The sequence below is a fragment of the Schistocerca americana genome, unplaced genomic scaffold, assembly GCF_021461395.2.
Source record: "Schistocerca americana isolate TAMUIC-IGC-003095 unplaced genomic scaffold, iqSchAmer2.1 HiC_scaffold_86, whole genome shotgun sequence".
Taxonomy (NCBI): Eukaryota; Metazoa; Arthropoda; class Insecta; order Orthoptera; family Acrididae; genus Schistocerca; species Schistocerca americana.
The window spans coordinates 312,640-329,781 of record NW_025726631.1 but is presented as its reverse complement, the minus strand read 5'-3'; the positions used below and the strand labels follow the sequence as shown (position 1 = coordinate 329,781).

Below are 17,142 nucleotides of genomic sequence, written 5' to 3'. Positions count from 1 at the left end.
TCACATAATTTGCTGTCAAATGTTCAGTTTGGTTTTAGAAATGGTTTAACAACAGAAAATGCTATATTCTCTTTTCTCTGTGAGGTTTTGGATGGATTAAATAAAAGGTTGCGAACGATAGGTGTTCTCTTTGATTTAATGAAGGCTTTTGACTGTGTTGACCACAAAATATTACTGCAGAAGTTGGACCATTATGGAGTAAGGGGAGTAGCTTACAATTGGTTCGCCTCTTACTTTAAGAACAGAATGGAGAAGGTAATTCTCCGCAATATTGAGAGTGGCAGTGATGTTCAGTCCCAATGGGACACTGTTAAGTGGGGCGTTCCCCAAGGGTCGGTGCTGGGGCCACAGCTATTTATATAAATGATATGCCTTCTAGTATTACAAGTGATTCAAAAATATTTCTGTTTGCTGATGACACCAGCTTGATAGTGAAGGATCTTGTGTGTAATATTGAAACAGTAACAAATAATGTAGTTCATGAAATAAGTTCGTGGCTTGTGGAAAATAATTTGATGCTGAATCACAGTAAGACTCAGTTTTTACAGTTTCTAACTCACAATTCAACAAGAACCGATATTTTGATCAGACAGAATGGGCATATTATAAGCGAGACGGAACAGTTCAAATTCCTAGGCGTTCGGATAGATAGTAAGCTGTTGTGGAAAGCCCATGTCCAGGATCTTGTTCAGAAGCTAAATGCTGCTTTATTTACCATTAGAACAGTATCTGAAATAAGTGACAGTTCAGCACGAAAAGTAGTCTACTTAGCATATTTTCATATGCTTATGTCGTATGGTATTATTTTTTGGGGTAATTCTTCTGATTCAAAAAGGGTATTTTTGGCTCAAAAACGGGCTGTTCGAGCTATGTGTGGTGTAAGTTCGAGAACCTCTTGTCGACCCCTATTCAGAAATCTGGGAATTCTGATATTGCCCTCACAGTATATATTTTCTTTAATGTCGTTTGTTGTTAGCAATATTAGCCTATTCCCAAGAGTTAGCAGCTTTCACTCAGTTAATACTAGGCAGAAATCAAATCTGCATGTAGAATGCACTTTTCCTTGACTCTTGTGCAGAAAGGAGTGCAGTATTCTGCTGCATCCATTTTCAATAAGCTACCACAAGAACTCAAAAATCTTAGCAGTAGCCCAGACTCTTTTAAGTCTAAACTGAAGAGTTTCCTCATGGCTCACTCCTTCTATTCTGTCGAGGAGCTCCTGGAAGAGCTAAAAAATTAAGCAAATTCCAGTGTTACATTGTTGATTTTCTTCATTTAAACTTACGACTTGTCACCTGAATATGTTTTTCTTTATATTTCATTTTATCTGTTTCTAATATCGTGTTATAATTTTATGTATTGACTCGTTCCATGACCATGGAGACTTCTCCTTAATTTGGTCCCACAGAACAATAAATAAATAAATAAATAAATAAAATAATAGATGTAACACAATATCAAACATAGTAGAACCAACCTTTTATTGGCAGCCACCGACAGAGCTGGTTTACACAGTTCATCCCCATCTTACACACTTCTTTCAAGAGGCCTACTTTTTTCTGAGGTTATTTATGAAATTGGTGAAGGTATTTTGAATCTCTTTTAACTCCAAGGAAATGCGTATTTTTGTCACCAAAAATGTTTCATTTATTTGAAATAAATTAATATCAGTGGTTTTAATGAAACACGCATACCGTGTGGCTTGCTTTCTCCATCTAAAAACAGTTCATTACAAAAGATGTTGAGGTTAGTACTAAAGATTTTTGCTCACATCAGGAAATGCCATCTGCTTGCAAGGTTTTTTTAAAGATATTTCCTAGTTTACACTATTGTTTCTTGTACCATAGCTACAAAGACAGATTGTCAACTTACGTCTTAATTTTCACCCTTGAAATCTCAAAATTTGTCAGGGAAAATGCTAAAACTTGTCTGGAAATCAGGGAATTTCACTCAGGGAAACTTGTGGCAACCCCAGTCTGATACATCGCCATGAGTCCCTCGATCCTTACCGACCAACCGACACATTTCTTTGCGTTGTCCTGCTTCTGTAATTGTAACCTCTTCACATTTTCAACTGTGCGAATCCGAGCAAAGGAGATTGCAAAAAAGGTGACAGTTGCTAGGATATTAGGTATAAAACCTAACATCCGAGAAGAAATACGTAGTCTTAGAATCTATAAATTTCGGTACCACTTTGCGCAGTGGACAGTGACACCGTATAGCATTAATTGTCAATTCACGAGCCTAAGTTCGAATATTCGTGCGAGTTGCTCTTTCCGTGTAGCAGAATTAGTGTAACTCCGTTTTTCTGCGCAAATCTGTTTCCAATCAGTTGCATGTCGAACAGCACCCACTCGGCAGCAGTAGTATCTGAAAAACAGCATTCGGTGAAATCAAAAAAGTGTATGAGCACTTTGCAAAGTGTCAGTTGCACCCAAATAGTACTACTTTTACTGCAACAACAAAAGTATAGAACATTAACAGTTTGTGTTACAATCGCCCGGTAATGACGACGGTCCTGTACTGTGATCTTGACAGACCTCTTAGCCACTTGTATGCATCGTGACTAAAATGCTTGTAATGTAGTTGAGAATTCAGTTTTTTATACAGATAACCTCCTCAATTCTCATATTTACTATTGTAACTCAAAGCATTAAACTTACTAAGTATATTGTTCACTCTCAAAATTATATACAAATCAACTCGAATCAGTCTGTAGTTTGCAGTTGTAGTGTACAGAATGTAATTATAATACTACTGCGACTCCCTGTTAAGTTACAGCTGTGTGCTGGAGTGGTACATTACCTTTCACGGGCAAGTGTTCTGCCTACTGAACAATCCAAGCACGACTCACGACCTGTGCTCACAACTTTACTTCTACCAGTTCCTCATCTCCTACCTTCGAAACTTTACACAAGTTCTGTCACATTCCTCGCAGTCTCGACACTCCCTAAAGAAATGATCGTACCCAGAAATGGCTCAGCTGTTGCCTAAAACGTAGTTTCTGCAATGAATTTTGATTCTACTGTGGAGTGTACACTGATAAGCAACTTCCTGGCAGGTTCGAGTCTTGGTCAGCCACACACTTTTAATCTGCCATTAGATTTCAAATTGGTGCACACTGTGCTTGAGGTTGAAAATTCATTCAGAGCAACAAAACCACACAAACTGAAAAAAGAAAAAATAACAAATGACAATAAATTAAAAGCACATTTTGGTCTTGCTGAAACTTTCTCGGCAGCAACAGTACTTAAATACCAAATTACATAAAACTGCAATAACAGTCCAACACGTTTTCATTAAACAGTCTCAGAATAATTAATTATGTTGAAAGGCTCATCTCTACTTACTTTTTAAAGAAAAATTCATTTATGTATTGTTAATAAGAAACAGTGATACACGTTAACTCTAAGAACAATAATGCGAAAGAGAGATCGTGTTTTATTATAGTTTACTTGACCTGTCTCATATATGAAATTTTTCAACATAAGAAAAAGCAGATACATATGGCTAAATTGACAGTGAAATTAGTCTATTCTTAGTACACATATACAGAAACAATTATTGCTACACATGATCTTTGTCTTGTCATGACAACTGTATCACCACTGGAATTAGTTCACAGTGGACAACTGGCAGATTCTGCATCTGATATACCCATGACGCGCATAATCACAGGTGATTGTCAATAAAAACAAATAAGATAGTTAGAATTTTGTTTAAAAACAAAAGTATAAAATTTGTAGCTGATGTTGTTGTTTGTGCCTGTTACTTATAATTGACTTTGTAGAAGGTTCTTGTAAAATAAGTACAAAAATGAAAGAAAAAACTTTAGTAGACAGTCTCCAAAAATTTGTGCTATGCACAAAGGAAAATAAAAACTGTATTTGAATTTCAGCTCCATCTCTAGTGGCCTCATTGTCGACAGTAGGTTAAATGCTAATCTCCCTTGCTTCTTTTGTTTGACTACTACTACTACTACTACTAGTAGTAGTAGTGTTCCAGCAGTAATCGTTCCTATTCATTAAAATGCTTATCATTATACAGTCTAATTTTGGAAGTCTATGTATCTCAAGTGCTATCAACATTTAATATGGTTTAGCGTTCCTTTACCTTTTATTCTTGACAGTTGTGCCTTTATGTGCTTGTTGGACTTCTGATCCATCTGTTTTAGCATTGCTATTAAGAACTGTTACACCACATTTTTAATCTGTACCAGATAACTTGTGAGATATCAATTGCATTAATGTGTATTTTCTTCACAAAACTTACGTAGACTTGTTAAGTCAAACCTACTCAGTTCAATAAGCCGTGTCCAAAATGGCTCGGAAAGAATGATGGAGATTATAATGTCTCCTTGTCTAACAACCTTCAGTCATTTCAACCTACGCTTTGGTTTTCAGCACTTTTATTCTCACATTGCAGCCCCCCCCCCCCCCCCCACACACACACACACATGCACAGGAGTTGTGTCGCGTCACTGGCTGCCTCCAAAGGCACAACAGTTGCCGATGCGCGTGGTTCTGATGCAGAATCGTGTCTTTCTCAACTCACAATGAAGTATTGACAAATCTATATTTGTTCATGATAGGAGGTCACATGTTATGACAGGTCGGTGTAGCAAGCACGTTATTATAAATGTTTTCATAGAAATAAAGTGGTGATGGCTAATAACTTGTAGTTCGCATATTTCTGTACTTCGTGGACCCGATGCACACAATAATCCTGACAAATACCCAGGGAGACCCTCAGCCAAGATACAGACCTCATAAATGCCTTGTTGTTGTTGTTGTGGTCTTCAGTCGTGAGACTGGTTTGATGCAGCTCTCCATGCTACTCTATCCTGTGCAAGCTGCTTCATCTCCCAGTACCTACTGCAGCCTACATCCTTCTGAATCTGCTTAGTGTATTCATCTCTTGGTCTCCCTCTACGATTTTTACCCTCCACACTGCCCTCCAATACTAAATTGGTGATCCCTCGATGTCTCAGAACATGTCCTACCAACCGATCCCTTCTTCTAGTCAAGTTGTGCCATAAGCTCCTCTTCTCCCCAATTCTATTCAATACCTCCTCATTAGTTATGTCATCTACCCATCTAATCTTCAGCATTCTTCTGTAGCACCACATTTCGAAAGCTTCTATTCTCTTCTTGTCCAAACTATTTGTTGTCCATGTTTCACTTCTATACATGGCTGCACTCCATACAAATACTTTCAGAAACGACTTCCTGACACTTAAATCTACACTCGATGTTAACAAATTTTTTCTTCTTCAGAAACGCTTTCGTTGCCATTGCCAGTCTACATTTTATATCCTCTCTACTTCGACCATCATCAGTTATTTTGCTCCCCAAATAGTAAAACTCCTTCACTAATTTAAGTGTCTTATTTCCTGATCTAATTCTCTCAGCATCACCCAACTTATTTCGACTACATTCCATTATCCTCATTTTGCTTTTGTTGATGTTCATCTTATACTATCCTTTCAAGACACTGTCCATTCTGTTCAACTGCTCTCCCAAGTCCTTTGCTGTCTCTGACAGAATTACAATGTCATCAGGAACCTCAAAGTTTTTATTTCTTCCCCATGGATGCCTTATAAAGGTGAAATTACTACTATTAATGATCCTTCCTTCCCATCAACATCAGAACCACTGGTTTTGAAAGTTAACATTTGTGCTGATATGCCCCCCTACCCCCCCTATTTTTGTGCTTGTGTTTGTTATTGTTTGGTTTTCCTATCTGTTAATTTCTGGTTTCGCACGGGACAGCACTTCGATTGTGGGTGCTAAAATAGACTGCCACAGTGTGTTGACAAATTCTCTGTCCTGCCAGTCGGAGATACTATTCAGGAGTGAACTGTCGACATATTGCTATTCCACAGGGTCTCGAGGCACTGCAACTCGGAGAACTGTAAGAGCGGCAGGACCGAGCGGGAGGCGATGCGTATCTTCCGCAGTGCCCGAAACCTGCGTAAAGTACACATGTGGTGCGCCGTCAGCCCCCACGTCATCGACGTGCTCTGCGACAAATGCCGGAGACTCGCAGATCTCCGCCTGCACGCCGCCCAGAAGCTTGGCTATTCGGTAAGTGTTACATTCTTTTTATTAAAAGATGGGAAATCCGGGATTGAGTAATGACAAGATTGCTATTGATAGATTGCTATTCACCGTATAACGGAGATGCTGAGTCTCAGATAAAACAAAAAGTGCTGAACAAGTAAACTTACAGCTGAAAGGCCTCCTTCTGGATTACACACACACACACACACACACACACACACACACACACACACACACACACACACACACACACACACACCGCACATGCACGCATGCAAATAGAACTCACATACATGCCCACTGTCTCAGGCTGCCGAGGCCAGATTGTGAGCAACTGCATGTAATGTGAGAAACAATCTGGGTAGAGGGGGTGAGGATGAGACTGGATGGGAGGGATAGCACGTAGAGGTGGGGGACACTAAAGTGCTGCTTGTGGGAACATACAGGAATGAGGAGGGGAGATGGTAGGGCAGCTAGGTGCAGCCGGGGTGTTAGACAGAGAGCGGGGAGTTGGGGAGAGGGGGGTGCGGGAAAGGAGAGAAGTAAAAGGACTGTGGGTGCATTGGTGGAATCGAAGGCTGTGTAGTGCTGGAGTGGGGACAGAGAATAGGATAGGTGGGTTAAAGACAATTATCGACAGAGGTTGTGGCGAGGAGAGTTACGAGAACATAGGATATATTGCGAGAGTTCCCAGCTGTGCAGTTCAGAAAAAGCTGGTGGTGGTAGGAAGGAACCAAGTGGCACAGGCTGTGAAGCAGTCATTAAAATGAAGAATGTCGTGTCAGACAGCACGCTCGGCAACTCTGTACCACCTCTACAAAAGCCTCCGAACCTCCCACACGTCGCCTCATAGCTGATAAACCCTGCCTTGCTAATGTTGTACTTTTACCCCACCCTCAAAAACTCCCTTCCACCACCGTCCGGAATTCAGAACCTAAATAGACCCGAAACACAGTCGTGATCTTTCCTCCGAAAGACTTAGCCCCAGAAAGTCCTTTCTGAAGGACTTACCTCTTGCCTGGTTCCAAAGTTCAGTCCTGCTGGACTTTTTAAGGAACTTCTCTCCTTCTCCTGGTCTCTGCAGTGGAAAAAATTGTTTGCTACCGACCCTACCCACCAGACTCGACCAAAGACTAATGTCGGACCTGGCCGACTCAGTTCCCTCCCATTGCCCCCAACTCACCCCCTGTTAACTTCCCAGAATTTCTTAAGCTCGGACCTCGCCTCACCGTCATTCCCCAAATCCCTCGACGTGTAAACTAACTTTCCATCTGGAGAAAGAACTCAATCCACCATGTAAAAACTGATCCTGACCTTGCAAGCCTACCTGCTGACAAAGGCTCCACCACTGTGGCTTTGAACTGCAAGGATTACGTGGCAGAAGGGCTCCACCAGCTGTCTGATTTGTCCATCCACAAACCGTGCCACATTGACCCTGTTCTAGAAATCTAGCAGGGTCTCCAGACTCTCCTAAAATCTTGCACAACCTCTCCCCAGAGTCTCAGTCTCTCTCTCTCTCTCCCTCCCCCTCCCTCCCTCCCTCCCTTCCTCCCTCCCTCCCTCCCTCCCTCCCTCCTCCTGCTCCTCCTCCTCCCTCCTCCTCCTCCTCCTCCCTCCTCCTCCTCCTCCTCCTCCTCCTCCTCCTCCTCCTCCGACGACCCCCCCCCCCCCACCACTCCCCCACTCACTGCACTCCTACTTTCTATATGCTCCACGAACTGAACCACCCACCGTTACTGTGCCCCCACTGAGAGAATCTCTGCTGTTGTAGACCAACACCCTCAGCCTATTACTTACAACCTACACTCCTATCTTAAAGACACCGACCATTTTCTCCTCAGACTCTCCATAGTTCCTTTACTGCACGGTGCCTGCTCGTCACTATTGGTGCCCCCTCCCATTACACTAACATTCCCGATGCCCACAGCGTAGCCAATACTGAATGCTACACCTGAAAAATTCCAGATCTACAACCTCCTTCCTGTCACCCTGACCGACTTTCATCTGGTACTCCTCAACCCGACAAGCCACCTTCCTCAATATTGTCCTCCACCTCGAGCGCTGCTACTTCGGCACCTCTGTCCACACGGAACTTACCGGCCACGAGCAGTACCTCCACTTAGGCACAGCTGACACCCGTTCCGTACAGAGAAACCCCTGTCCCCTTTGAACAGCCCAGCCACTCCCGGCCGTCGCATCTGTAGTGACGAGCAGTGCCTCCCGCTGACGCCTTCACGGACCGACCTCGTGCAGAAACAGATATCCCGTGCCTTATTTCTCCGGTCAGCCGCCACCTTCCGGAGTCCCACTGTCCGACCGCAGAGGACCGTTCTTCTTGTGACTCGGTGCTGCCCACGACCGGAGCAACTGAATCGCATTCTCTGCCGGGGTTTCGGCTACCTCTCGCCGTGCCCCGAGCTGAGGAACATCTTGCCCACTATCCCTCCCAAGCTGGTATTCCGCTGTCCACCGAACGTATGCGATATCCTCGTCCATCCCTAGACGGCCTCTGCTCCCTACCCTACGCCTCTAGCTCGTATCTGTGTAAAAAAAAACCGAGATGTGAGACCTGTTCCGTATTTTCTTCCATCACCATCTACGTACTGAGATGGTGGCGCCGCGTATAGACGTACTACTCGACAGATCCGCGGAAAATTAGAGTTTTTAAATCCTGTGTGTGTAAAATGTAGTAAGAAGGTGAGAAATGGTGTTAAATTATGCCCACGGTCCCAAAAATGGATCCGTCGACAATGTTTAAATACTTTAGAAGAAAGAAATGCGACTTGCGACTGTGGGAATGTGCACTGTAGTTATCGTGATTTATTGTTTTTGCGAAAGGAATATCGAGAAGGCTGTGTGACTGCTTCATTAAAATACGATCTTGTCAGCCAAACTGTATGTACAAAGCTTGAAAAAGTGATAGGAGTCAATTCAGAGTGTAGTGACACTTTTGTAAATGGGCCAAATGATAACTTCATATGGCCTAAAAAGTTCCCTCGTGTTAACCGTAACGAGAAAAACTTCAGTCTCCCAGTGGCAAAAAACCTGTGACGAGTCTAAAAGATGTGAAAATAGCGAAAGAAACAAAGTACTTTCACCAAATGCAGAGTTTAAAAACCAGTCGAGTACAAAGTCTTGTAATAACGAGCGAGGAAGTACCGGTACTATAATTTTCAGTGAACATACGTATTGTGAGAACGTGACGAACACAAGTAAGAAGAACAAAGAAGATATTTACATGCTCTCAGACAGTCATGGAGAGGGCTTAGCTGGTATCATGTGTTAACACGCAAACTGTGTTTAAAGTTAGTGGAATGACAAAACCAGGGGCTCCCTTGAGTGAAATTCTAAAACACTGTGAGCATTTTTTGGAGCCCAGAAGAAACTGTTTAATAATTGGGGGGTGCTAATGACGTTTATAGGAATGAGGGTAAACTTCCCACAAGAGCACTAAGAAGCACTCTACAGAAAATTACAAATGTGAACTTCTATACTGCAAGTATACCACAAAGATACAATCTGATGTAAAAATCTTGTGTCAACAAAGAAATCGCTGTTACTAATAGAAAATTTGAAAAAATATGCCGAAGCTTCCCGAATGCCACACATGTGAATGTACCGTCTTCAGAAAGAAGTCATTTTACCAGCTACACAGAAATAAACTTGGAAAAGCATTCATTAGTCGAGAAATACTTAATGCAGTGTTAGCAGTTGAAGACAAGAATATCTGTACCATACCACTACCACCACCCATCACAGCAACTGAAATTCTCTAACATAAAAATGAAACTAATTCACCGGCAACAGATCCAGCACTAGAATCTTCACTTGCCACAAAAGTAGCTGAGGCAAATAAAGCCTCCACAACAGCTCCAACAGTATCAGAAACAGCTACAGACTATACAGCAGCATCACTAGCAAGAAATGTGCTTACGGCCAGCGAGTCGCATCAAAGTTGCGACACATACAGAAGAAAGAAAGACGAGATGCACGAAACCTCTGTCCCTAAAGGATTTTTGGTACCCAGCCTCAATATGAAGAAACCGTTGACACTGGACAATACAAGGAAGAGGTCCTCTCAACCAAGTTGCAACATCTTAAAATTACTTAGCCTTAATATACAATGTCTCAAAAATAAAATTCTAGATCTCGAGATTGAGGCCAGTGAATATTGTGTTGATTGCATTTGTAATCAAGAGCACTGGTGCAAAAATTATGAATTAGAATACATTAATATTTCCCCATATACCTTGGTTGATCATTTTTATAGGAAGGAAGCTAAGAATGGGGGTGTCTGCATTTATGTAAAATCAGATATTAAAGTGAAAAACAGACCCAAAGCTGAACTGCTGAGCATAGAAAAACATTTTGAGGCAACAGCAGTGCAAATGAGTGTAAAAAATAGGAAAATAACAGTCATGTCAGTGTATAGATCACCATGTGATGACCCAGAAATTTTTTAAGTAGACTCAAGAACTGCTGAGCTTCTTACATGATGAGAAGACATCAGTAATTGTATGTGGGGACTTTAATGTCAATATGTTGGTAGGTAGTTCATTTAAAATTAAATTCCTCAATATTTCACATAGTTTCAACCTATATTCTAACATAAACAGTCCTGCAAGGGTAACAAACACTTCAAAAAAGTTTCATAGATAATATAATTTCAAATATAGAAAGCCCAGATACAGAAGTTTTGAATATTGACCTAGGAATATCTGATCATAATGCACTTATTATTAAAGTGCTCACAGTTCCAATACATACAAAAACAGTACATCACATGTATAAGAGAATTTTCTCTCCCGAAAACTGCAACCAGTTTGGTATCACACTGACTAACCAATCTAGGGCAGAAGTATTGTCACAAACTGATACAGATGCTCTCTCTCTTTTCATGACAGATTTTGAGATGTGCTTTTCAAAAAGATTAGTTAAAATCAACTCATCTAGCCATACACACACAAATTCTTGGTTCACGTCTGGCATTAAAAACTCTTCCAAGACTATGAAAAGACTAAACACTGAAATGAAAACCAATACCGACATTACTTTTAAAAAAATATGTTAGTAACTACAAAAAGGCATATAGAAGGATAATTAATCTAGCAAAAGTATTAAGTAATGATAGACTAATAAGGAAGTCAGACAATAAATCAAGGACCACATGGGAAATTGTTAAAAGAGAAATAGGAAAAAGCTCTAAAGACCAGGATATTGTACTTAAATCTAGTGATAACATTGAAATAAAGAAGGAAGTCTTGCCCAATTACATTAACAACTACTTTCTAAGTGTACCTGACAAATTAAGCAAGAGCCTTACCAAACAACAGCACCAAAAGTAGTCAGTAGCATGATAAGAAGTCCCACTAATACATATGAAATATTGAAAGTAATTAACAGTATGAAATCTAAAATGTCTGCAGGACTGGATGAAGTGTCAGTGACAATAATAGAAAAAGTCGGCTCACAAATCTTGGAACCACTGGTAGATATTGTCAATTTATCATTCAGTGAAGGTGAGTTCCCCAAAAGGCTGAAAATTTCTAAGGTTAAACCATTATTCAAAAATGAGGATACGCATAAGATAGTGGCCCCCTATTATTCCTAATCTATATAAATGACATTGAAAGGCCGAACAGATCATCAAAAATTATGTTATTTGCAGATGATACAAGCATAATTATAAGTGATGACAGCAAATCCTTATTCAGTACAGCTGAAAAAGTTGTGAAGAGGGTGCAACAGTGGTTTTATGTAATAAGACAGACAGAAAGTCTGCTGTACAAAATTTTTGGGCATGTACATTGATCAACACTTGAGCTGGAAAGCCCGTGTCACATACATATCCAAACAAATTCAGTTCAGCGTGTTTTGCACTGAGAATAATTTCCAGAGTTTGCAGTGCAGAGTGTACAAGATTAGTGTATATGGCGTATTTCGATTCTATTATATCCTATGGAATAACATTGTGGGTGCAACTAAATGTCACTTGAGAGAGGTTTTTAAATTACAGAAAAGGGCCATTAGAATTATTACACACAGCTCTCCACAAACACACTGCAATCCCTTGTTCATGCCGCTAAACATACTTACAGTACCATCTTTGCACATATTAAAAAGCATACTGCATACAAGAACACACTCGAGTAGTTTACGTGTAAATTCAGATCTTCATGACTACAATACACATATTTGTAAGAATCTGCATGTAGAAGGAACAAGGAAAACAAAAACTCAAAAACATGTGAGCCACTGTGGATTAAATTACGGTGAGGCAAGGTTCGAGCTTAAGAAATTCTGGGAAGTTAACAGGGGGTGCTCTATAATGCTCTGCCACACTGCATCAGGGGAACAGAAGATGAAGGAAAATTTAAGTCGGAATTAAAAAGTATCTGCTAAATAAATGTTTTTATAGCATAGAGGAATATTTTGAATCCTTAAGTCACTAACTGATAGTTGTATTGTCAATATCATGTTGTTCTCATGGTCAATTCTATGTCTCCTTTATACTCTTTTAACTCTAAATTATGTGCAATATGTTTTCGAAAATGTACTAAATATATATAAATTCATCACATACGGTACATGTTAAAGGAGCATGTTTTAATTTTCAACATATTATACAATGTTAATTTTATGTGTTTGATAGAAATTTGTAATATTCTGCTGTGCATATCCTGGACAGTATTATGACATTTCCTATATCATGTAAATGATGCAAAGGATGATAATAAATGAAATTCCGGTCACAAGCATTACCTAATCCCATCGAAGGCAGGGCTACCTGTGAAACCGATCGTGTGATTTATGAGCTAAGACGCAACCACTGTGCTGCTTTCTAAGTAGGCACGACAACTGTCAGGCTGTCTGTGTGCACGAACCACTAGCGGCAAACTGTGGCCGAGAAACGGCTGGACCCCACAGTTGCTGAGTAGGCTGCTCTTCAGGACATTCTCCATTTTAATTACTGCTTCACTGCTTGTGCCGTCTGGATCCTTCCTAACATGTGTCCTTCCTAACAGTACCAGTTTCTCTGAATTTTGCAGGTGGTAACTCTCCCTGCAATACATCCCGAGTACCAATAACCCTCCCAGGCTGAAGCTTCATTAGTTATTGTCCATTGTCCTTCACCCGCCTGTCCCCTTCCTCATTACCCCTCAGCACTGCACTTCTTCCTTTTCCACTCTCCTTTCCCACCCCGTGCCCCTTCTCTAATCTGCCGACTGCACCTAGTTGCCCTCCCCTCTCCCCACTCTAGTACCTCCCGCTGTGGAAGTCGAACACGCACCAGAACAAATGGACGTGGTCAGCCCGTAGATGGCTCCATGTCCGCGGCGGCTATTCCGCGCAGCGGCTCTCGCGCAGCAAGGGTACCACCGCAGACAGCGGCCAATAGCCGCTCTCTCTGGTTTCGTATACAGGTACCCGCTCTGCCCTAGTCCGGCCAGTCTGGTACTCGCTCTGGATTTCGTTTCTCTCTCGGCAGTACTGCGTTCTGGTCATTGTTCGTTGTTGACATTTGCCTGGCTCTGGTTCTGAGTGGATTTACTGTCGGTGTTTGGTGTTGTGGTTTCTACAAGCCCCCATTGTTTATCTCTTCCTCGTTGTGTCGGTCATAGTCGGTCGTGGTCGGTTGTTGTCGGTTGTCATTGGTCTGTCGTCCGACTCGTCCTCGTGTTTACCCGGTGTTGCGTGCTCCACCGCCGGCGGCTTCCCCACCTGGCGGCTCCGATCTGCAGCCGAAGGCGTTCCCGCAGTTGGTTTTGGTTACTACACCCAGCCTGTCCCTTATGCTCCCACAAGCAGGACTCTACCGTCCCCCACTTCTATCCTGCCATCCCTTACCATTCCTGCCCCCAGCTTACTCCCACCACCCAGATTTTCTCCCATCTTGCACAGCAGTAGCTTGCACCCTGGCCCAAGCAGCTCGAGACGGCGGTCGCGTGCGAGTGAGTTGCGTGCGGGTGCGTGGGATGGATGAGTGTGGGAGTTGTGGGTGTACTTCAGAAGGGGTCAGTGAACTGGCAGCCACCAAGTCTTGTTTGCTCAGACTGTTAGCTTTCTCTTCACCTTTCCATCACTTTTCCTGTGCTTACAAATACTCACATTGGGTATTAGGAGCCGAAATAACCAGCTTGGCATTGCTTCTGTATAAATAGGTTGCAGTGTTGTTTTGTGGATGAAACAGTTTCTGGTTGGCTTATTAGAGATATCTGTGGCATTTTTTTTTGCTTGCTTTAATTGAAACTGCTGAAATCCGTATCACTAAATGGCTGACACGATAATGGTCCCCATTGCAGATTGGCTGCGTAATAGCCTACAGGGGCAACAAACAATTGATTTTCGGTACTTCATATAATTACTGTCTGACCTTAAAAGAAAATGCTGTCATAATATACCCATTGAGAGGTATAATCCTAAGTCAAAGATTTAATGTAATAAAACAAGTATTACAGTTCAAAATTGTGCACATCTTGAGGCTGCATAACACACAGCACACAAATTACCCAGACTATATACTTACACACACACACACACACACACACACACACACACACACACGCACACAAAATAATGAAAGGAAAAAATTTCATCACTTATCACATTTTCACTGTTCATGCAGTGAAACATCCACATCAGGCATTACTCTATTACTTCTTCACTACTAACTCTATTTTCAACATGTTTTGCAGACAGTATCCACACATAGCACAGATAGATTAGGAGATATGGTTGTTGATGTCTTCAGTCTGAAGATTGGTTTGATGCAGCTCTTCACACTACAGTTATTCTGTCCTGTGCAGGCTCCGTCATTTCGAAATAACTGCAATATACAGGGTGTACATAAAGCCCAAAAACACTTCAAATAATTTATTGCACAAGAACTAAACATTGTACAGGTATCATACATATGTAATTTTGAAGAGAAAACCTGAAAGTTTTTTTCACATATACCGCCACAGCATAGTTGGGTAATTTGCCGATAGTTGGCACTAGTCGCAAATGTGGTGAGTTCAGGTGCAGAGTGAGCTTTCTTTGTGTCGGAGTTCGACAAAAACGAGTGTGCTACAGCTGTTTGACAGATGTTTAGAACCGAGTACAGTAAGAAGCCACCGACAAGGAAGGCTATTTACCGCTGGCACAGCAAATTCATTAAGATGGATTTCTCGTGCCCGGCAAGATGAGCGGATGTCCCAGTGTGGGTGAAGTGAATGTGGAGCACATACGAGGGACATTCGTAAGCAGTCCAAAGAAATTGGTAGGTCACGCATCCCGTGAACTCGAAATGGCTCCGATGACTGCGGAAAGTCCTGCGACAGAAGCTGTCTGTGAAACCGTTCAAATTGGAGTTAGTGCAGAAGCTCAATGGCGACAACAAAGATGAGCATTTTGAGTTTTGTTCACAGTTGCAACAACTGAATGAGAATGCGGATGGCATTGTTGATCGCTAAATTTTTAGCGGTGAAGCTACTTTTCACACTGATGGGAAAGTGAACAGGCGTAACTGTCGAATCTGGGCTACAAAGCATCCACACAAATGCATTGAATTTGAGCGTGATTCCCCAAAGGTAAGTGTTTTTTTGTGCCTCGTCATGTCGAAAACTGTACAGGTGATTCTTCTGGTCGAGAGCACTGTCACTGGACATTCCTACCCGGACATGTTGCAGCGATGGCTGATGCCTCGAATGCAATCGCACTTTCCGTTCATCTTTCAGCAGGATGGGGCTCCACCCCATTTTCGTCGTGAAGTTCGTGGGTACCCGAACACGGAGCTATCGCATCGATGGATCGGCCGTGCTACAGAAGGGGACAGCTGTTTCACGAAATGGCCTCCCTGATCGCCAGATCTCACTCCGTGTGACTTTTTTGTGTGGGGACCATTAAAGACCTGGTGTATGTACCTCCTTTATCACGTGATGTAGCAGAGCTCTGGGAGAGAATACGGGAAGCGACTGCCACAGTCGACTATGCCGTGCTGGGACAGGTACGGCAAGAATTTGATAACCACTCGTGGTATGCACATCGAATTTTTGTACAAAAAACTTTCATAGTTTCTCTTCAAAATGCAATATGTATGACATCTGTACAATGTTTAGTTCTTGCACAATAAATAATTGAAAGTATTCCTGGACTTTATGTACACTCTGTATGTCCCTTTGACATCTACACGATTACTCTGCAATTCACAATTAAGTGCCTGGCAGAGAGTTCATAGATCCACACTTAGGCTACCACTCTACCGTTCCACTCTTGAAGAGCGTGCAGGAGTAACAAACCTAAATCTTTCTGTGTGAACTCTGCTTTCTCTTATTTTATTATGATTTTACCCCCAGTAGTTCCCTCCAGTAATAAACTGGTAATTGCTTGATTTTTCAGAATGTGTCCTGTCAACCATTGAGCTCTTTTAGTCAAGTTATGCCACAGATTTCTTGTTTCCCCAGTTCTGTTCAGTACCTTTTCATTAATTATATGATCTATCCGTCTAATCTTTGGCAATCTTCTGTAGCACCACATTTCAACTTCCTGACACTTATATCCATGTTTCATGTCAACAAATTTCTCTTCTTAAAAAACTCTGTTCCTGCTATTACCAGTCTACAGTTTATATCCTTTCTACTTAAGCCCTCATCAGCAAAACTCATCTATTACTTTTAGTGTCTCGTTTCTGAATCTAATTCCCTCGGCATCCCCTGATTTAATTTGACTACATTCCATTACCTTTGTTTTACTTTGTATCCTATCTTCCCTTTATAAGACACTACCCACTCGGTTCAACTGCTCTTCCAAGTTCTTTGTTGCCTGACAGAATTACAATGTCGTCGGCAAGCCTCAAAGTTTTTATTTCTTCTCTCTGAACTTTAATTCCTACTCCAATTTTTTCTGTAGTTTTGTTTACTGATCATTCAGTGTAGAGACTGAATAACATCGGGGATAGGCTAAAACCCTGTCTCACTCCCTTCCTTTTCGTGCCCCTCAACTCGTAACTGCCACCTGGTGTCTGTACAAGTTGTATACAACCTTTTGGTCCTGACACGTTACATGTGCTACCTTCGGAACTAAAGAATGTATCCCGCTT

The 17,142-nt window shown here is 41.7% G+C and overlaps 1 protein-coding gene across 3 annotated transcripts in view; it reads left to right on the top strand.

Moving 5' to 3' along the window:
- The window catches only part of LOC124591660, an 85,319-nt gene that overhangs the window by 32,105 nt on the left and 36,072 nt on the right, over window positions 1–17,142 (top strand). For all 3 annotated transcript variants that reach the window (XM_047131754.1, XM_047131751.1, XM_047131753.1), the window contains one exon: window positions 5,885–6,086. In XM_047131754.1, the coding sequence (XP_046987710.1) occupies window positions 5,885–6,086 (202 nt within the window). The remainder of the gene's footprint in view (window positions 1–5,884; window positions 6,087–17,142) is intronic.